The sequence below is a fragment of the Gymnoscopelus microlampas genome (genome assembly GCF_963454915.1).
Source record: "Gymnoscopelus microlampas genome assembly, chromosome: 11".
Taxonomy (NCBI): domain Eukaryota; kingdom Metazoa; phylum Chordata; class Actinopteri; order Myctophiformes; family Myctophidae; genus Gymnoscopelus; species Gymnoscopelus microlampas.
Genome location: NC_139948.1, coordinates 33,059,640 through 33,080,555, shown reverse-complemented (window position 1 = coordinate 33,080,555; position 20,916 = coordinate 33,059,640). Strand labels below are relative to the sequence as shown.

General features: G+C 42.7%; 1 protein-coding gene across 2 annotated transcripts in view; it reads right to left on the bottom strand.

Moving 5' to 3' along the window:
• Window positions 1–9,222: 9,222 nt before the first annotated feature.
• atp6v0a1a (ATPase H+ transporting V0 subunit a1a) overlaps window positions 9,223–20,916 on the bottom strand; it is a 28,086-nt gene continuing 16,392 nt past the window's right edge. The window contains exons 13-22 of one of the 2 annotated variants that reach the window (XM_084072235.1): window positions 20,428–20,594; window positions 20,241–20,331; window positions 19,422–19,540; window positions 19,070–19,286; window positions 18,573–18,680; window positions 18,002–18,109; window positions 13,917–13,934; window positions 13,274–13,391; window positions 12,992–13,163; window positions 9,223–10,515 (exon numbers count right to left, since the gene is read on the bottom strand). In XM_084072235.1, the coding sequence (XP_083928361.1) occupies window positions 10,425–10,515; window positions 12,992–13,163; window positions 13,274–13,391; window positions 13,917–13,934; window positions 18,002–18,109; window positions 18,573–18,680; window positions 19,070–19,286; window positions 19,422–19,540; window positions 20,241–20,331; window positions 20,428–20,594 (1,209 nt within the window). In that variant the 3' untranslated portion in view covers window positions 9,223–10,424. The remainder of the gene's footprint in view (window positions 10,516–12,991; window positions 13,164–13,273; window positions 13,392–13,916; window positions 13,935–18,001; window positions 18,110–18,572; window positions 18,681–19,069; window positions 19,287–19,421; window positions 19,541–20,240; window positions 20,332–20,427; window positions 20,595–20,916) is intronic. The other variant, XM_084072236.1, reaches the window with a different exon arrangement.

The following is a 20,916-nucleotide window of genomic DNA, read 5'->3' as shown; positions in this document are numbered from 1 at the left end:
TCATTCACATACACACTCTCCTGCTTGTTTACTTGAGCCAGGTCGAACAATGGCCTTGCTCGCCAATGTTCTGAATTCTTTCTTTAATGTGCTCTTCCTCTTGTTGGTGGGCACTGGGCCAGTCCCTCCAGCGTAGCCAGCAGAAGGGGGCTCCCTGCGGGGTCTTGCTCCGGAGGCCCTGAGTGGAGTGGCCTTTTCCCCTGAAGAATATCCTGCTGCTGCTTGGAGATGTGGAATGTCAGAAATGTTCATAACTGACGTCTCCTTCCTTTTCTCATTAACTGTATTCGTTTATTTACACTTTTCCTTTTTAAATGCATTTTCTGTTTTCGGGGGACATTGTTATGCTTCTGTACTGCCGCACTGCATGCAAAGACAGATGAATACACAGACCAGTAGAAGTGGCTGATTTATTGGTTGGTCTCAGAAACACATTCAGTGACTTTGAAGTTCTCTCAAATCAAAGGATTTACACATGCTGAACTGTTTGTGCTGCTACCTACTGACTGGAGCTCTTACAGTATGTGCCTGTGCAGCAGAGGCAATAGGCGGCAAGTTATTCCATCACAATCCAAAAGAAGATATTAATTACTAGAACCAAGCTTTCCCTGACTTACAGACAACCATCCCTCAGCAAACAGGAGATAAGCAGAAGTCCCTCTACAATTCATGTTTTCTTGTGTAGGGTGCGGTCACACCGAACATTGGTTCTGCCTATGCGGCGGATTCTGACAATGCGTTTCAATGGGAATGGAGCAGTTTGTTACCATTTGTGGATTTCTAAAAAGAAAACCACTCCGTTGCCATTGAAAAGTATTGGCAGAATCCGCTGCACAGACAGAACCTAAGTTCAGGCCCAGACCGCTGGCCTAGCGGTCCGGGCACTTAGGCTCAATGTAGCCTGACAGCAAGTCGGGTGTTCGAGTCCCGAGCCCGATGGCCTTTGCTTTGTGCCATTCCCTGTGTCTCTCTCCCAGTTTCCTGTCTCTCTTCACTAATATTATCCAATAATGGCAAAAAATATAATTAAAAAAAAAGAATCAAAGTTCAGTGTGACCTAATCTTTAATCAGGTGACAGATAAGTGCTTACAAGCCATTAAGCAATTACAGGATGGAACTCTTTAAATCATGTTAGTAAAGCCAATACCAGAGCTGTTTTTAAGAAAGGAATAAAAGCGTACTTAATCCAATTAACAGTGTTAATGAACAGTAAATTACCACTCTGGTACCACAATTACCAGCCAATGAGGAAAAAGTCACGCAAAAGTCAGTACTAGTGAAAAAGTCAGGACTAGAGAGTGTAGATGTAGACCAGGTTTTGCAACCTGCTAAAAAGCTGTCAGCAACCTCAGCCTCCCCACCCTGATCCTCTTGAAGTCTGTCAGAATCAGGAACAGGGATTTTTCAAAATGTAGACCATGTGGGAAGACACAGAACCATTTCTCTCCAGCTCTCTTATATGGACCGCACTGAATTGTCACTTACATAACCAAAGGTAGGCTATGTTTGACAACAGGGTGGAATGTTAGTATGTGATCTGTCCTGCCACTGAATGTTTGGGAACAAACAAACGGTGCGTGCCATGATGGCTCTCATCAGCTGAGGCACTGATGTTTGGTCACACACACACACACACACACACACACACACACACACACATCACTGGCAGTGATTTACATCATTTCACAATTGTGAAATGCTGCAAAATTGTATAGACACGCTATTCAAAGTGCCGATTACATCAATTTGACTTCATGAGAGTTATTTCTCAAGGGAAGCCGCACAATAACTAATATTGTTTAGAGGACTTTAATGACCAGTTTTTACAAGGTAATTTGAATTACATTGCCAATAGTACATGCAGACCCCTCGTGTTATACCAGGTATTAGGCAGGATAGGGTTGCAGTGCCATTATAGCACTTTGGAGTTCAGTGCCTTGCTTAAAGCTGTAATTTGTAACTTTTAAAACTCTGGTGTCCAAATGAGAGACCTAATTTCTATCGCTAAGCCAAGAGGGAATCCCCACTTGGTCTGGGGAGGTATTTGCTTATGAGCTTCAGGCAGTACTACCTGTCAATCAGTAGGCGTCCTACCTGACACCAGGGTCTTAAATGTCTCAATGGAAGAGTAGGGAAACCACTTCCAACCACTGTGGATGTGCTAGTCGGTTTTATTCATTCAAGTAAATTGTCTCATCTCTGCTGTTGGTAGTGAACCAAACACTCAGGCTCTTTGTGAGGTCAGCATGCCCTAATGATATGGTGGAGTTTAGCTAGCCACATTTACAGTATGTGAAGTGACAGTTCCAAGCTCATCATTACCATTCCTCTCTTTCCTTCTGCCTGACCTGTCCCTCTGTGTGTCTCCCTCTGTCTTTTCTTGCTTGTCCTGCATTCACTCTCTATGCCCGCCTCTCTATCTCTCTATCACATCTTCTTCTGTGTCAGCTTTCTCAGAAGCGGCTCCCTCGCACCTTACATAATGGGGAAAATTCCTTCACGCTTATGTTCCTGATTATACTCCCTTTACGGAGAGAGAGTGCACCGATGTCAGGGCAGTCACAGGCGAGGGGATCCAAAGAACTATTTCTCCTCCAGGCTTCTGGAGAAGTCACCACCTGGCTCATTATTTTTAAACTTTATTTTTCACCTTCTCCTACCTTCACATACATTCAGGTTCAGTCTTAGATTTCCTTGAGTTTCACACCACAGCCTAATACATTATCTTTGTGTCACCGTCATCTGGCTAATCTTATCAGCAAGTATGACTAAAGCCTGATTCATACTTCGTTGTATGACCATGTTTAAATTCAGCATAACTGTGCACATTAAGGACGTGCTGCTGACCCAAATAACATTATAATCCATCCCCGTTGGAATGTACTCAATTGACATCCAATTGACAGATAAAATAGGCTCTTAACACCCTCGTAACCCTCTAACTCAACATGGGTCTCCCAGCTTGTCCCTTCAATTTAGTTAATTCCTGTTACATTCCAGCACTGCACTGAAGCAGTGTCATGACATGCACGGCCCTGGTCATAAGCAATCTTCAAGATCTATGCAAAAGCCACTATAAGGTCAAATACCAAGGTCTGTTGACAGTGATGGCTGCCAGTGACAGGTAGAAGAGGTCATGGGGGAGGAGGGGCGACAGGGCATCACCTTTAGAAATATTAACTTTAGTTGACCCATGGGGTCACATCTCTGGCTTCCAGAACCATGTGGTAATTCACGAATAAGACCAACCTTGCAACTCCTTAAAGCCCGGCTCGAAATTCCCTACATGCACCCTACGGATGTTGTACCATCCGGGACGTCCTATGAGGAACATTGCTTTCACGTGTCACAGCAGCGCTTTGAAAAGGAAAACGGAGAGCGAGAATTGGGAAGGAAAAAAGGGGGGCGAAAGACTCTGTAACCACTGGTAATATGTTTCTCATGGCAGTGCATTCTTAGCAGGGAGGGAGGCGAATGCCTTTGGTTAAGCGGATCTATTTATTCTGTCCCTGGAAACAGCCCGAGAAGAACAAAAGCATTCTCAAAAAGGGTGATTTATACTTAGCTGTGCGCCGGTGTCGCGCTACAAAAATAGCAGATCTACAAGCTCACAATGCATAGCAGCGCGAAAGCATTGTGAGCTTGTAGATCTGCTATTTGTGCTGCCCGGCACCGGCACGCAACAAAGTATAAATCAGGGGAAATAGTGGCGCGGCCTGATGCTTGTGCCTGTTTTGCTCCGTCTGCGGTGACTGTATCCTGCCACAACATTGGGGGCACTGTTGGCTCAGATGATGCTAAAAAAAAACTTTACAATAGGCACCCGCATCTCAGAGAGAACTTTTCAACTCTGCAAGCTTTGAGAGAGACCCAAGCAAAACAAGCGTGGCACTGCAGAGTCAGTGTGTGTAGGGTTCAATCTCAGTGTGGGTAAGCTCACGGAAAGACACTAAGACACTGCCAGTCCCATTGTTTGGATTACACACACGAGCATGTGTGTGTGTGTGTGTGTGTGTGTGTGTGTGTGTGTGTGTACGCAAACGTACCCACGCTGAACTCTGTGGGCTGACTATGAATTTTGCCTCTGCAAACTTGGGAAGCACTCCATGTGTTTTTACACGGCAGGGGAACGGAACAGATTCTGGTGGTCTTAGTCTGCTGGCGCTCTTTGTTTTCAACCCAGTCACAGTGCGATCTAGTATGTACTGTAAAATCCACAGTGTCAATTTAACTCTGAGATTGTAAAGAATCTAAACAAATGGACCCTTATGGTTAAGTCTTTACATTCAGATTGGTTTTGCGTGGTCACACCAGCACTGGGGTATACGTGAAAGGGGTCACATACAAGTTGTGAGCATGCAAAGCACGCTTGTGTGCACGCACGCACGCACGCACACGCACGCACGAAGACACACATAATTCACCCTTGTACTCAAGAGGTTGTTTGATCAAAGTGACCCTTAGCTGTTTGTATAGTGCTGCAACGCATTGTGAGCTTGTAGATCGTCTTAGTTTCGGTGCACGACACCCGTGCGCAACTAAGTATAACTCAGGCTTAATAATTGTTTTGTCTGGCAGCAGGTAGACCAGCTGCGGTCGTTGGTATAGGCAACATTGTAGGGCAGCGTCCTTGGCCCCTACACACACACTACTGATCCACACCACGCCTTACTCTCACAAATTACAGTCCTGCACTCAGGCGCCCACTCTGGCTGTTTGTCCAAAACATTGACCCACACCACCAGCACATGCAACAGAGAGGCGGGGAAGGGCAATTCAATCTGATTAAAACTTAAAGTGAAACTTCAAATTTGGAATCTTCATATTCTGAAACTTCAAATTCAACACAATAAAACTTGCTCAACACAACGAAACATGCTGCCTCCTCTTGGCCTCATAGGCAATAGGCCTACTTTTTGTTGACCCCCAAATTAATAGCTGCAAATTGATTGAAGTAATTATCATGATGTCGTTACCCATGAATATTTAATTGGGGCTACTTAAGAATTAGCTTTGGGACATGACCCCTGATGATTGACACTTGTGGGGATTCTGGGAATCAGTGTGTTCATTATGCAAAAGGGGGAAAAAGTGGGGGCTTTTCCATAGAACATGTGGAGCTGTTTACTCCAGGGTTTTGAGGACAAGTTAGCCTATATCTGAACCTGTTGATGTGGTGAAATATTTGAATAGATGTTTTTTGTGTGTGTGTGTGTGTGTTTTTTTTTTTTTTTACATGTTTACATACATACTAAGAGAAGGAAATACAAGACAAAACTCACACACACACACTCCAAATATAAATGGCTACATTGATGTTTGAGATGCTCCTTTCAACATCTGTCTAATTCCTCTGTTCATGTTCATTCTGGCATTCTGTCTAGTGGGTTACAGGAAAGGTGGGCACCAAAACATTCTGGGCACCAGGGAAATGTGGGCACCCGGAAGAGCGGGCACTTTGGGGGGGAGAAGAGTGGGCACCAGGTAGACTGGGCACCGGGAAAACTAGGCTCTAGGAAGAATGGGCACCGGGAGAACTTCGCACTAGGGAAATGTGGGCACCCGGAAGAGTGGGCACCTTGGGGGGAGAAGAGTGGGCACCAGGAAGAGCGGGCACATGAAGTCTTAGGGTTCGTGTCCACATAGATAAAAAATACATTGAAAGAATGAGCATGAATGGTACAACCACACAATACTGAAACTTTGTCTTTACATGCTGTTATGTGTTAATGTGTGAAGCCAATGCAAAGACATCATGTCACACACGATTCCTCATGAGAGCTGCTCTTACTATTTCAGCCCCCCAAACCAGGAATGCGTGCATGCGTACGCCCATTCATGCACATTCACGCACGCACAGATGGCCATAGTCGTTATTACATACAGGCATTGTTCATGTTTTCTGATTATTGGTTAGGTGAACAAAAATGAAAAACGTCTATGCAACCAATGAAAACAAGTATTGTTATATTAATTGTGGCGAAAACTACAGCAGACTTCTGAGCGTGTGACAGCACAGGAATGCAGTCTCACAGGCAGTGCACCTAGTGCCCACTCTTCCTACTGTCCAGTTGTCATGGTGCCCAGTCTTCCACAGTGCCCAGTCTTCGCAAAAGAATGGTGTCCAGATTTCCCTAGTGCCCGCCTTTCCTGTATTCGTGTAGTGTACCTGATTGGGTTGTGTCTTCATGATCTTGTCGTTTGCTAAATTGTGTGCTGAGAGCGCAACTTCTTCAGACACCCTTTTCTTGTCAGGGGAGGTCCCTTAGCCTTTAACCTTCCGGGGCCTCACTACAAGGCAGTAGTCTCGTAACCCTGATGAGGGGGGCTAACGGGTGCTACACCTTGCCCAAGGGTGACCCGAAACTATGTAAGGCAGGGGCGTTCAGCTCCCTGAGGCTTATACGAGCCCACATACCCATTGGATCTCGAGGGCACTCGAATGATGATGATGATGACCTGATTGGGATGCAGTAACTACCCATTGGAGACATTCAGACTCATGTTGACAGTGTCTGCTGTCAGTTGTTGATTTGATTTGTTGGTTGGAAACATTCACGTGTGATGAAGTGCCAATTAATGTTCTTCCTCTTATGCCATTCCAGCAAGTTATGATAATTATTTTGCTGGAAAAATTCTGGCACTGTAGTGAAAACATGGCTTTATATAACCTATAGGGGGGGAGGGGGGGTGTTGGATGGCCATATGAATAGTGTCAGGGTTGCCTGGATACCTGGTACACTTTAATGAGTTAAAAAGGTTTTTATGTGAGCACCGCTGGTTTTCTCTTTCCTCTACTCTTCCATCCCCGCCTGGTTATGTTAGACTGTAAAATGCTCAGTGTTGATTTAACTCAGAGAGTTAAATGAACACTGAGGACTTTACTGTTACGCAACCACATAGGTATGGAGGTGTGTGTGTGTGTGTGTGTGTGTGTGTGTGTGTGTGTGTGTGTGTGTGTGTGTGTGTGTGTGTGTGAGATATAGTCATTGCTGTCAGATTTCCATGTTCTGTAAAGCTTCCTGATGTAATCGGCCAAATCAGCGTGTGTGAACGAAACCCTGGAAACAATGGTTGGGAGGTCATTTGGGTCGTGGAAAAGTGGGAACAATGTAGACTAGACCTGGTAATAAAAATACCAATGATGAGGAAAAAATATGTCATCAAAATATTACATAATACTATACTGTGCAGAAATGAACCATAGCCTGATATATGCCAAACTATACTCTGACATCAACAAATATCAGAAAGAAAAATCCCCAAAATGCCATTAAAAATACAACATGCTAATACATAGTATGTTGTAAAAAACAAGTATGCTACACTGTCATCAATATAAATTAAAACTCTTCCCAAGAACTAGGGCAGAAGCTTTAACACTCCAATGCGTATTTTGAAATTTATCATGCAGAGTGCAAGTTCTCAGAGAACATCCTCTGAGCTGGAAGAACAGTGTTGTAACTGGCTTATCACACAGAACATGAGCTGAATGTGAGATCAAGCCTGCCATAGTGTACTACCACCAGAGTGTGACCAGCTGTGTTTCAGCCAATAATCAGTGAGCTCAGTCAGTACCTTAAAATCCTTCAAGGTCGCCCATCCCACCCATGACCAAAAATGGTATTATAACATTTGTAATGACTCATTTAGCTTTGGGGGTTAGGAGAGGACAGAATCAATTTTGATTAGCTGGTCATGTACCGGAAGTCTAATGCCCATAACTTATTTACACTATATATCTTTCAGTAAAGTTACATACAGTGTGTATTTCATACCCTGATATGAAAGAACGCATCCTTCTGATAAGTCATTCACAGATACGCAAAACACTATCAGCATGCATATAGACTGTTCGTATGGTTTCACATAGTGATTTCTGTGACAGATAAGTACATAACTGTCAATAATTGATTAATACAAAACCCTGGACCTATGTCTGTTGGTCAAAGGAGAGTAGAGAACAACAGGTTCTGTGCTATTAGAACAGCTGTAATAGCATTTCTTTTATCCAAAGAAACTTCTCTTAGATCCGTAGGAGAAACACTACATTCCGAAAGATGATTTATGCCAAGCTAAAGAACACCACATATTTGCATTAGATAAAGGGAGCAAAATAATAAGCTCAATTTTGTTAGGGTTTGTGCTTTGAAACATGACCGCTGGAGATTAGAGGTCCCTGGAAGTACAAGCACAGTGGGAATTCTCGGGCTCTTATGCAAGCTTGCTCTCAACATTGCTTATACATGACATGCTGGGAAATATCAAATTAAATGGGCCTGCTCAAAAAAAAAAAAAGTAAGATAAATAAAGAGCTATATTATTACCCTGGGCTGTTATAGAGACCCCCCCTAACCTCTCCCCAAGCAAAAACACATTCTTCCAGTGGAGGACATGGTGTTCCTGCATGGTCCCAGAGTGGTCAGGTCTTTTAATGGAGTTTTAATTGAGGCAACATCTCCAATCCAAAGAGACCATAACAGCCCTGAATAGGCCAGGCAAGCCCTTGAAAAGACGATTGAGATATACAGTACAAGAGCGGGTTTATATTTGGAGTCACATCATAACAATGCATAATTAGATCAAGTGAAACCGGTTGGTCATGCAACATGAAGTGGCTTAACTAAGAAATGTCAGATTATGTGAAAACTGCATAATTCACACTGCATTGCACTCAGTAGGCTTTTTGCTGGAAGACTTTGCAGAGATCAGCTTTCAGGAGCCATGCCACCAGGTCATTAAAATAATTTACCTGTCACAGGCAAGAAGTGCTAATATTGCAAGTCTTAACAAAGCCAAAAGAATCAACCCCTATTATATGCATTTCCCATACACAAACTTTGAAGTACAGAGCAGGGGGAATTGCACACTCATCCACAAGAACTTAATGTGATACAATAACCAAGACATATTAAAAAACACCTCTTCATTCCTTCATAAGAGCCAGAGCAAAGTACAGTTGTAACCCATAAGTGCCTGTCCAGTAGCGCCATCTACAGGTCTATAGACAAAGTGGCTCATGAGGTACTCAGCTACATTTCTATATGTAACCACCAGAGGGAGATCTTCTCATATGTTTGACTTGCGTTCAAATAGAAATATTTTGAAAAATATTTGAACTTTTAAAAGTTAAGAAACTGTGCAATAATGCAAATGTAAAAATGAGAAAAAAAAGTGGAAAATCCTAGAGGGGTAAAAAAAAAAGATAATTGTGCCAGCAATTAAACCAGCTCTTTCCTGTTTATTAACAAGCACACAGCTTACACACAGATAAACTACAAACTTGCAAGGTGATCAGAACGTACAATGGAATGAGTCCATTCTCACAACTTTGTAAACTTTTACAGAAACATGAATCATTAAACATGAGGAAGAACACGGGAGAATAATCAACAAAACACAATCTCACGTAATCCCAGAGTGCTAGAATATCAGAAAATTCACCTATGTTGCAAATTTAATATCTAATATTTGAACAGGACGAGGACAAGAACGACAGCCTCCCTTAAGTTCACTGTCAGTGGATATGTGGAAAAACATCCACAGCAATGTTAGGACACAACCCCGGCTAACTTGTGCTACTTTTCACATAATTGTCTGATAGCTTGATTATACAATAATATGATAGGCTGTTTCCCTTTGGACCTTTACAGTACAGCTGTGTGGGGATACTGTGCAAATCTTAACAGATAGGTTTATGCAGCGTGTGCGTGTGTGATCAAATATTTGAGCAGCTCTGTGTTGGTAAAGGACCAGTCTGAAAGAGAGACAGACAGACGGACAGACAGACAGACAGACAGACAGACAGACAGACAGACAGAGACAAAGGGACAAACAGGATATAATAACATGATGAGACAGGTGACAGGGGAAAAGAATATACCCTCCCTCCTGTCTCTCATGTTGTCACTTCACTCGATGTGAATTAACAAGGAATTTACATAGCTATGGCAAGGTCCACCTCATTTTAGGATGATCAGTAGTGCAACTCTCAGTGAGAATGAAGGAAACGGAACAGGATTCACAAACAAAAACATAAAAGCATAAATAATCTCATACAAAAACAAAACAAAAATCACGAAACTACGCTAAGCTGTGTCAGACAAATCCTATTTTCCTGCAGACAAATGAATGAATGAATAGCTGTGTATTACACTTAGCTTATCTGAGAAGACAGCTGGATAATATTTCAATATATAAGAATCTCTGTGTACATGTTGCAGATCCAGAGAGGACAAAGTCTTAAAAAATTTAACAGTTTTAAAACAAATGGTAGTTTGATAGACCATAGCAGAGTTTGGGAAGTGCCAATCATATATAGCTGTGTAAACACCCTCACTTCACAGAGAAATCACTACACAGCAACACAGTAGGATCTTTCAAAGTGACGGGTGATGCTCCCGGAAGAATTGCGCAATGGTGCTCATTCATCATTCATCTCCAAGATGCTCTCGAATGTAAAAGGGAGGAACTTAAAGCCCTGGCCAGTGTAGAACTTATTCTGGAACTCCACCCTGGTATGAGAGAGAGAGAGAGAGAGGAGGAGGAGGAGGAGTGAAAAGAAAGAGACAATCCAAATAAAAAAGAAACCGGTTTTAATGTCTATTTTTATAATACCTGAAATGACAGCACAGGTTCATGGTGAAAGTCTGCAGCACTCGCCTGGCATATTACAGGGTTAATGACTCTATCAGGCCTGCAGAATGCTGAGCTGAGTATTGAGGCGACAGATGACCCCTGTTCTCCATTCCACAGTCTGCCTCTGCAGAAGCACCCGTGACCACATCTCTGCTCCTCTAAAAAAACAGGGGCCCAGTCCAGGGGCCAGAAACCTAAGCCTCTGTCAGTGGGGAAACCGATCAGGCTCTATTTTTAATAACTCATTGCTAAGTAACAGCCAGATGACCTTCCAACAGACGATCCCCAAATACTTGCCGTTCCACCGTCTGTCTGGAGTGGGAAGGTGGACCGGTGTAGGAAGGTAGGCTGCAAGATGGCATTGTATTGACAAAGGGACAGACAATGTCTATAGCTAATCGTTGAAATTGTGGCAATTAGTGCAATAGTTTTTTTTTGGCAACTTCATACATTACTGGAACATCTATGGGAGGGAACTGAAGCCGTAAACGACTCTGGCCACCTCTGTCGTAGCAGAGAAGAGATATGATGAACATTTCCTCTCTTCCTCTCACATTGCCTGCCAAAGAAGTTTTGAAACGTAAAAAAAGAAATGTTGATTACCCCCCCCCCCCCCCGTCAGAGTCAGGAGATAACGTGATCCAAAGATGTACTGCTCCATCCACTTCCTGGTTAAAGTATTTGGTAAATATTCAGTATCTCGGCTCCTGTGTTGCTGTGATGTAACTTTGACGAGACATGCTATTTTCAACGCCGTATAACAAGCGAACAGGAGGTCGCGTTTTTCTTTTCTTTTTTTTGCGGAAGCACGCTGAAACCCTCCGTGATTAGCAACCATCAGGGGATCGATCATACAGGAGATAAATATTCTGTGACTACTTGAAAAGGCAAGAAAATCGTTTAAAATGCTGGCAGAGGCTGCAGCCTGTTTTAGAAAACCCCTGGCAGTGAATGTGTTTACCACTTAAACACCCTATAGTTGGTCAACTTGGTCCTCACATCGTTTCCATCTACACCAAATGTCTTTGTCGAAAATAGCCGATCCACAATCTCACAACACTTCGTGTTGTGAGCTAGTAGATAGGCTATTTTTGACAAATGTTCCCCTCAGAATAGGGATGCTATTACAGGTAAGCAGTATGTGATCTCTGAACGATGCAAACAACTGTCTCTCTAAAGAACATTGTTCACTTGCTGGCTCTACAACTGTACGTTCAGAGGTAACCATCATGCCACACTGGCACTAATGGCGGTCCTGTCAGGACAAATACAGAGATGAGTGATGTGACACCGGCATGCTTCGTGAATGTGCCAGAGGATTATCAACCCAAATTCAGGCAAACATTCAGTGACACTAGATAAGGGCCTTAATGAGGGTCCAACAAATGCTCTCTGGTTCTTTTACCCATGGAGTCACAATACAAATCACATTATCAACAGGCCTGCATAAACACTACACAGAGCCCCACTTATTCCAGGCTCCAGGCCAGGAAAGACACCGGGTGCTGGTAATCCACTCATTGTTAAAGCAAGGTTACACATTGGTTACTTTACTGGGATATGATGGGATGAGGTGATGGGGGGTTAGCTTGAGACCCTGTAGAAGAGCAAAAAAAAAGAAAGAAAAACGAACAAAGTCTATCCACCTTCAGAGGGAGCTAGAGAGCTGTCATGCTGTGTGGGCTGATCAGACAGCAACTCTGTTCTCCTAAACCAGGGTTTCCAGAGCCTTTCTACACCAAGGACACCTCAAAAAGCCATAGCCTCTGGCTGCAGCCCCCTTATTACCAAGTAGTATCTACTATTTTGAAATTATAATTATTCTTTTCTTTTCTACTGTATATCATTTTCTTCTTTTTTCCCCATTGTCCCCTCCTTCCCAATTGGACCCCTGGTTCCCACTTTGGAAACCTGTGCTATAGAGGCTTCATTTGGTTCAATAGTTCCACATGCAATGCTGGCATGGATGACAAGTTGTGTCATTATCACGGTTAGAAAACTAGACCATCTACAATGGTCTGGGAGATTTTATAAAATATATATTATAAAAATATAACTTCATATAATATAACTTGTAATTTCATTAAACCATGCACCTTATGAACCGTTATTACATCTACTGCTATTTTAACTGCCTCATCCCACTGCCATGTTTAGCCCTGCACCTTATGTATATAGCATGCACCTTATGCACTATAAATTTCACACTGCCCATATTGACATCTGACCTTGTATGACAAATATTTTCACCCAGTTTTTTTTCACCTGTAAACCTGTGATGTGACAATAGTGTTGGGTTGACTTGAGACACAGATACCGATACACACAGCAGACAGAACTACAGTGACTCACCAGTGCAGACGCAGTGCGTGCAGGAAGGCCGACAGGCCCTCCATAATGAGAAGGATGCAGACTGTGAGGACAGCGAAGGCGGCAAAGACGATGACAAGGAGAAAGAAGCCCGCAAAGCTCCTGGAGGACAGGCCTATATGCATCACCATCGTCCAGAGCACCTCCGATAACTCTGCATGGGAGGACACACGGGTTGCATTAGAAAGTGTAAGAACCTGGGTTTCCATGTATGTGTTTGTGTGTATCCACTTTAATTATTCCCGAGTGCGTGGGCCGACTTACGTGCGTGGGCCAGGCTCAGGGCCCAAAGCCGCAGGTAGGAGGCTGTGTTAGAGATGCAGCCCAAGCAGTACTCTATGGTGTGTATGGCCTGGTGCACGGCCACGTCCCCAAAGTTAAACTGAAGATCAAACAGACGTAAAGACATTCACACATCAGTATATGAGAGATAAAATAAAGATACAGAAAGTAAAAGACTCTACAACGTTCCCCCCCAAAAAAAGGGAAGTTTAGACAATTTACATGTTCCTTCAGACCACAGAGGTCACATGTCATTGATTTGAAGAAGCCATTTGATATGGAACATCGGCAGCCTGACGAAGCACAGGATGTAGCGCCCTTTGAACCAGAGGAATTAGCTATCCCACCGGATGCCACGTGCATCTTATACCCTCCACATGATTGGAAAGTTGGAACTGCCAGGAAGAAGCACTACGGTCTAAAGAAGCTGCTTGAGCAACCCCCCAGCAGAAACACAAACACACACAAACACAGAGTACAGTACACCACACGACAACAGTTACAGATGTAATGGGAGAGGACAGAAAGACAAGACACTGAGACAGAGACAGAGACTGGCGGGACATGCGCTACGACAGAAGGGGTCTGGGATGTTGGGGGCGGGGTACATGAGCTCCTGTCCTACCTCTTCCTCTTCCCGGGCCTTGAAAGCAAGTGACAAAACGTTAGGTTTGGTTAATAACATGCACAGACGAGCATAATGTCAGGAAAAGGTGCATTATTAAAAGGATAAGCAGGAAGTATGGAGTATGGATTAGAAGGGACTGATACTCTGGGCACTGCTGTGAGTTTACTGCCCTCTAGAGGAGACACTACAGTATATTAGGTTAAATGATATCAGGATGACCTTGCAAGGATTGATACATGCAAGGATTGACGCTAGTATTGTTAAAGCTACTTGCTCACTGACAAACCACAGTATAATAAGGTCAGCCTGGCATATTTTACCCTTCTCTAGTCCCCACCCCTTAGAGCATTGGTTTCCAAACTGGGGGTCCCCAAATTATATTGGGGAGGCTATTTTCACAATATCTATCTGTGGAACTGAGTCAAACTAAATGTAATGCCTACAATTGCAAGCACTTGTCAGGGTGGGGGGTCCCCAGTTCAAATATGATTATTTTGGGGGCGCAGCCTGAAAAGTTTGTGAACCCTTGCCTTAGAGCAGTGGTTCTCAAACTTTTTCGTGCCAAGGACCCCCAAATAGACACTTATTAGACCGCGGACCCCCATTTGAAAAGATAAGCCCCCCCATAATAGAAGATTTTTACGGCTCTCTAGCAGTGATTTCAAACATTTTAATTTCAAGGACCCCCCAGTTTGACATGCATTAGGCTACGGACCCCCATGTAATGGCATGTATGTCTCTGGGACCCCAATTCATATTGTAAAATCAATGTTAATTTAACTCTGAGTGTACAAATGGAACCAAATGGACCCGTATTTGTACACTCTCAGAGTTACAGACCCATAAGGGTCCATTTGGTCCCTGTCCATCATTTAGCTGGGGACCCCCTGGAACTCCCTCAAGGACCCCTGGGGGTCCCCGGACCCCACTTTGAGAACCAAGGCCTTAGAGGGCAGCAAACTCACAAAATCGGCCTAGGGATTCATTCCCCTTCAATGGCAAAGAACATGGCAATATCTAAAGTCCTGAATGTTAATGGGGGGCCTAGGCTACATGCTGTAAAAGCATTCTGCCAGCGTTTGCCATTCATTTCATATAGGTCTTCCGGTAGTGGACGTTTGGCTCCGGTGTTTGTGTCTGTGGTTGCTGTGGGAGACGCTGGGGATGAATGGCAAAAGCCCTGACAGGCTGTGACTGAGCCATTCTGACATCCATAGCAGATGGATGCCGTCTGTTGGAGTTATCCCCAAATAACAGCTGGCTGAGCAAGCGACACTGCTCTTTCAAAAGTCAAGAGACTGAAGAGAGACAAGTAATTACATTACTTTACTTCTTCTTTACTCTATTATTCATTATTTATCTGAGAAGATATTTTTAAAAAACAACGAAAAGAAACTGCCAACTGACTACAATGACTCTTTAGGTACTTGACAAAATGACTGATACAGCATTAGCCGTGTGGTCAGTAAATTGTTGCTGTTGGGTGGAAACCTTGTATGTCAAAAACCATACATTTTCAGGAAATGAAAAAAATAACCTGTGTTTCAATACATCCAATGTAATCTTTTTTTAGTCACAAGTTCTTGTAAATACTTTTCATTGGTTAAATATTTATAAAACCCATAGACTTCACCACTTTCAACCTGGTGTCCCTATATTGAATTTTCAAATATTTTCAAAATTTAACTTTCAACTTTCTTCTATTTTCTCCTTTTGCGTGAAAGTATAAAATAGGCAGGGCATTCATTTTATGAAAAAACATTACAAAATGAGATATCATACAAGGTTTCTTCCCGACAGCAACAAAATGTCTGTGAAGAGGGCGTTCTCTGTTCAAACTTATGCGGTGGATTTGCAGCTTTGGCACCATGACAACCCAGAGAACCTGTTCAGCCATATTAGGGTGGAGTCTAGATGAAACAGAAAACACACCCATGCACACACTATACAGATGTGATGTCACTTGGTTACAGTACAGTAGTAAAACAAGAAACCGCTGAATGAAATGCATACAGAATGGAGGAAATATAATACATACTTTAGAGAAAAAGTAAAATTTCAGCCACTCATCCTTATGCTGCGTTCATGCTAGCAGCGACAAAGTCAGAGGCTACAAGCCATTTTCGATGGAAGTCAGCGACATCAAGATACAAACAGACACCCGACACCTGTTGCTGCGTGACCAGCTACAAAAGCCACAAAAAAGGTTACGCTGGTTTCAGCGCTCCAATTCTCTTTCCACACAATTCCTGCTTAAAAAAGGGGGAAAACGAATTCTTGCTGTCAGCCAGTTCCCTGTTTTTTTTTACCGAAGCCATTATATTTGACCTTTTCTCACTCACTCCAACACAAGGACCACACACTTGATAACTTCAACAAGCATGTTGAGCAATACTTCAACGGTGACTCGGCAACAGAGTAGCTGTAGCATTATGCTTCAGAACCATTTAAACCTTATACACTGACCGGGGTCCTCCAAGGGTCTATACTTGGCACCCTACTTTTGGCAGAAGTGAGACGCTAGGGTTCAAGTGGTTAACCAAGAATGAAGTGCACGGGAGTGGATCATAAATAGGAATGGTCTCACAATTTCTCTAAAGCTCTGAGAATAAATTCCCTGGAAGTCAGACAATAGCCTTACATCTTCTGTGAACTGAAGCATAGCACCAAAGCTAGGAAAAGTACTAGACTGAAAGGGCGTGTTTATAGTGGCGTAGACAGTGTTTATAGTTATCAACAGCTCTATAAACAGTTACCTCCAATCATATCGAATGTCGCTTTGCTTTCCAAAAGGTCAGTAGACAGAACAATGCTTCAGGAAGAACTCTACTTGTCTACGCCAGTTCAATGTGAAACAACTCCAAGGCCCTTGGTGGCCTGAACCTGAAATACTCAACCTACTGTACAACAACCCGTAAAAGCCCAGTTTCCTTTTCCTTCATTGTGGCCTTGGAGGTGCAGAAAACAAAACGAACAGATATGAAGTTCACTACATTCACCAGAGGAGCCTGAAGCTGGGATTTATAATGTTTAACAAAAACTGTGAGACAACAGTGTGTTTTTAGATGCCCACCCTTGTTTAATCTGCAAAGTAAACGACTACACAAAATCCCACTTGATCAGTTTATTTCTTCTCATAACATCACTGAAGCCTAAAACCGGAATACCAAGACTTCAGACACGAGGACATACTGGGGCACATTTGTGGTCTAGAGTCTAGACCAGTTAAGTTTCAACAAACCCCACACCAGCATCATCCATAATTGATGCAAATTTCATGCCACTGTGGATGGGATGTGGAAACACGAGGCAACCGTTTCAGGTTTCCGCCTGAGGTCTTGAATTATTCAAGGATATTCCATCTACTGCCCTGGACCCTAGAATCTGTGATCCTCTTCATCAAGCTACTGGGCTGCTAGGACTAAAGCTCCTCTAACCACTGGAGGGAAGACAATGGATTGTACACGGCAAAGTGCTCAATGTCAGTTAGATCCTCCTGGGTCCGTTTTACACTTTCAGATTTAACCCATTCAATCCGGGAACGCATTTGTGTCATTTTTAGATTTCTTTGGATAATCAAAATCTACAAGGTCATAGTGCGGCACTCTTTGAAAGAATTTAAACATTTGAGCAATTCTTCGAATATAAAATATTTTAAAGCGAACATTTGTAACTCAAATCTTTGATTCTGGGGTCCCTGGAACTAAATATTTTGAGATGAGGGTCGGCGGCCAAATACATATAGTTTTGGGGGTCCTGGACCACTGAAGTTTGAGAACCACTGATATTATAGCATATGTTTTAAAAAAAAGGATTTAGAAGACATTTGTAGAATCCCCAGAAGCAAAGATTTGAGTAAAAAAAAAAAAAAAAAAAATCAGATCTACAAGCTCATAGAGTGGCACTTGGTGCCGCGCTATGAGCTTGCATATCTGCTATTTTTGATTAGCCAAAGAAATCTAGAATGACACAGATGCGTTCCCAGTCTTAATGGGTTAAAGTAACATTGAGGGCTTTGCTGTGTATTTGTCAAGCAGAGGGTATTATTTCTGTCTTAGGGAGGGCGGTGCCGCCCTGCTCACCTCAGGTTCCTCGTCTGAGTGCTGCGACAGCTGGTCGTGTTGAATGATCTCGGCCTCGTCCTCCGTGGGCCCGTTACCCACCCGTATCCCTCCGAAGCTCTGTGTGCCCTGTTGAACAAGACATCAGTTAAGAGAGGACTGCTAGATCTTTCAAACGTTTTAAAATTGGCATCAGTTCCATTTAGGGCTGGGTAATACTGTATTAATATATTATATCAATTTAATGATATGAGACTAGACCTCATTTTGCATATTCTAATATTGTGACATGGTAAAGGTCTTTTCCTGGTTTTAAATCACTTAAGCCTTATTTTATACTTTTTTCAAAAATCTACAATCTGAGCTTATATGGATCAGTTTTTTTGCTATTTTTTACAGTTTAAATTTGTTTTAATGTAAAATTGATATTATCGTCACACTATGATATTATCGATATCGAGGTATTTGGTCCAAAAATATTAGATTTTGTCCGTATTCAAAATTCACAAGTTAACTCATCAACAATGTGATTAGTGAGCATCAATAACTACAGATAATAACAGGCATATACGTGTAATATTTCACTTCTTACCAGATTTTTCTTCCATAGGTATTGTCTCCGCATAACCAGAGTTTTCACTATTAACATAACGGGTACGCACGCCACGGCAATGATCACCAACAGCGACTGAATGACCGGCTGCAAAACCAAAGACCAAAACAATGAAATTAGGATTCTACAGTATTCCAGATTATTCCATCCAGCTTCAACCCAGAACTTTTTTTTTGTGAATAAAATGTTATCTTGTTATTTGTTATTGTTGAGATTGTTGAGATTTTTAACACAACTGCAGTGATTGGTGGTCTCACTACTCTTCTATTGAAAATCTTGATAACATTTTCAGGTAGGAACACTAGTGGTATTATTGTCTGAAGCTCAAACCACAATATCTCCCCGACTCAAGCAGGCGTTCTGTCTTAGCTCAGCAGCAGGAATTATGTAGGACAATAAATGTTATGGATTGCAGCTTCAAGTGTTGGATTCATGGATGGATGGAGGTAAGAACATGACAAACAGCTGCATCTAACCTGGCCTGTGTAGAGAGGTTTGCTACTAGGGTCGTTGTAGCTGAAGAGGAACATGTTGATGAAGGCGATTAGAAGGCTGGGGGCGTCTTTGGAGGTTCGAACGTCAAACGCCAACCACTTGTAGAAGATCAGCAGGGCCAGATAGCCGAAGAGGCTGGACATGAATATGATCTCTGGGATAAAACCCAGGTAGATGTTCAGGGGTTTCTTGAAGTACCTGCATGCGAAGCACAAGGCAGTGTTTTGTCACCGCAAATAATTATAGATATAATAATTTATATTAAGAAAGAGAAGTAAAAGAAATATTAACACTAGAAAAAGGGAGAGAAACAAGCTGCTGAAAATGTCTCACAGGTGGTTGAAGAGACTGAGAGTGACGCCAAACAGCATGTGGATGACACCCAGGACGATGGACATCTTCATCTTGAATGAGTTGAGGAACGTCAGCTTGTTGGTGGCAATGTTCCATATCTGTGGGAAACAAGCTCTTGGGTTATGTATGACGGGAAATGTGTTTTAATTCAATCTATTTTTTGTGAACGCTTACTTCAGAAGAACACACATTCAGTCATTGACATTAAAGGTCACCCACATTTGTTTCTTTTGCCAACAGGATGTACGTATGGCGTTTTTTGTTGTACTAGAGCAGTGGTTTTCAAACTTTTTTTTCCAAAGCACAAAAAGTCAAAAGCTCAAGATCTGTCATATTCGTGCAAAATATCCTCTACTGTATAAGACATGTTGTCCCTCTTACCACTATGTAAATGTTTATTTTTATTTACTAATACAAATTTAAAAACATGTTTTTTTTTGGAGGGGCAGGTATATATAATTTGCCTCTGTATTGGTAAATGAGTGCACACAAGGTACTGATATGATCTGTTCTTACACGTGCACAATCACATCCTTTTCCCTCAGCATACATTTGTTTGCTACACCCCCCCAGGTGTGGGGACACAGGGCTCTTCAAAGGCAATGGGACATGACACTAACAAAAGTGGAGTTGGACACGCCCTCGAGGCACTTGGACCATGCACTTTAGACCATGTGCTATAAATCACTTAAACCCCATTTGATCTTTGGGCAAGTAGAACATGACCTATACTTGCCCGATGGGCAAATGCTTTTGAGACCTTAGTGACCCCTGCACATAAATGCAAAAACAACTCACTGGGTCAATGCCAATGGGGTACGCCCCCATGAAGACTCCGTCAATGGCTGGGTCCAACTGCAGAACTTTATTGCCTTCAAGGTCCTCAAACCTGCGGTGAGAAAGGACATAGAGCAACAACTGAAACTTTGCAAACAACTTACACACAAAACCACTCACATATTGCAGTTGAATATATGACACTTACGTCCAGTTGCCTCCTACGCGGGGGTTGAACATGGGCCGGACACTCCACCCAGAGCCAAACAGGTTGAGGGACTTGGAGAAACAGTCATTGTAGATGATGCCCGTGTACACTGAGAAGACGCCCATCAGCAGGATGATGTAGCGTCCCGCAAACACCATGCTGAACATCTATCACATATATAACAACAACGCCACACTTTGTGATCTCATGCCAAAGAGAAGGAAAACCAGTGAACCGCACTGAAAAATACAACTAGTAAATCTCAGACAGCTCATCACACTCACTTATAGCAGTGGTTCTCAAACTCTTCAGGCCGTGACCCCCCAAAATAATCATATTTGAGTTGAGGCATTACATTTAGTTTGACTCTGTTCCACAGATAAATATTGTGAAAATAGCCGATCTACAAGCTCACAACGCCTTGTAGATCGGCTATTTTCACACTATTTGCCCCTTTCTTATATTATTTGACAATTTGTCCAATGTTTG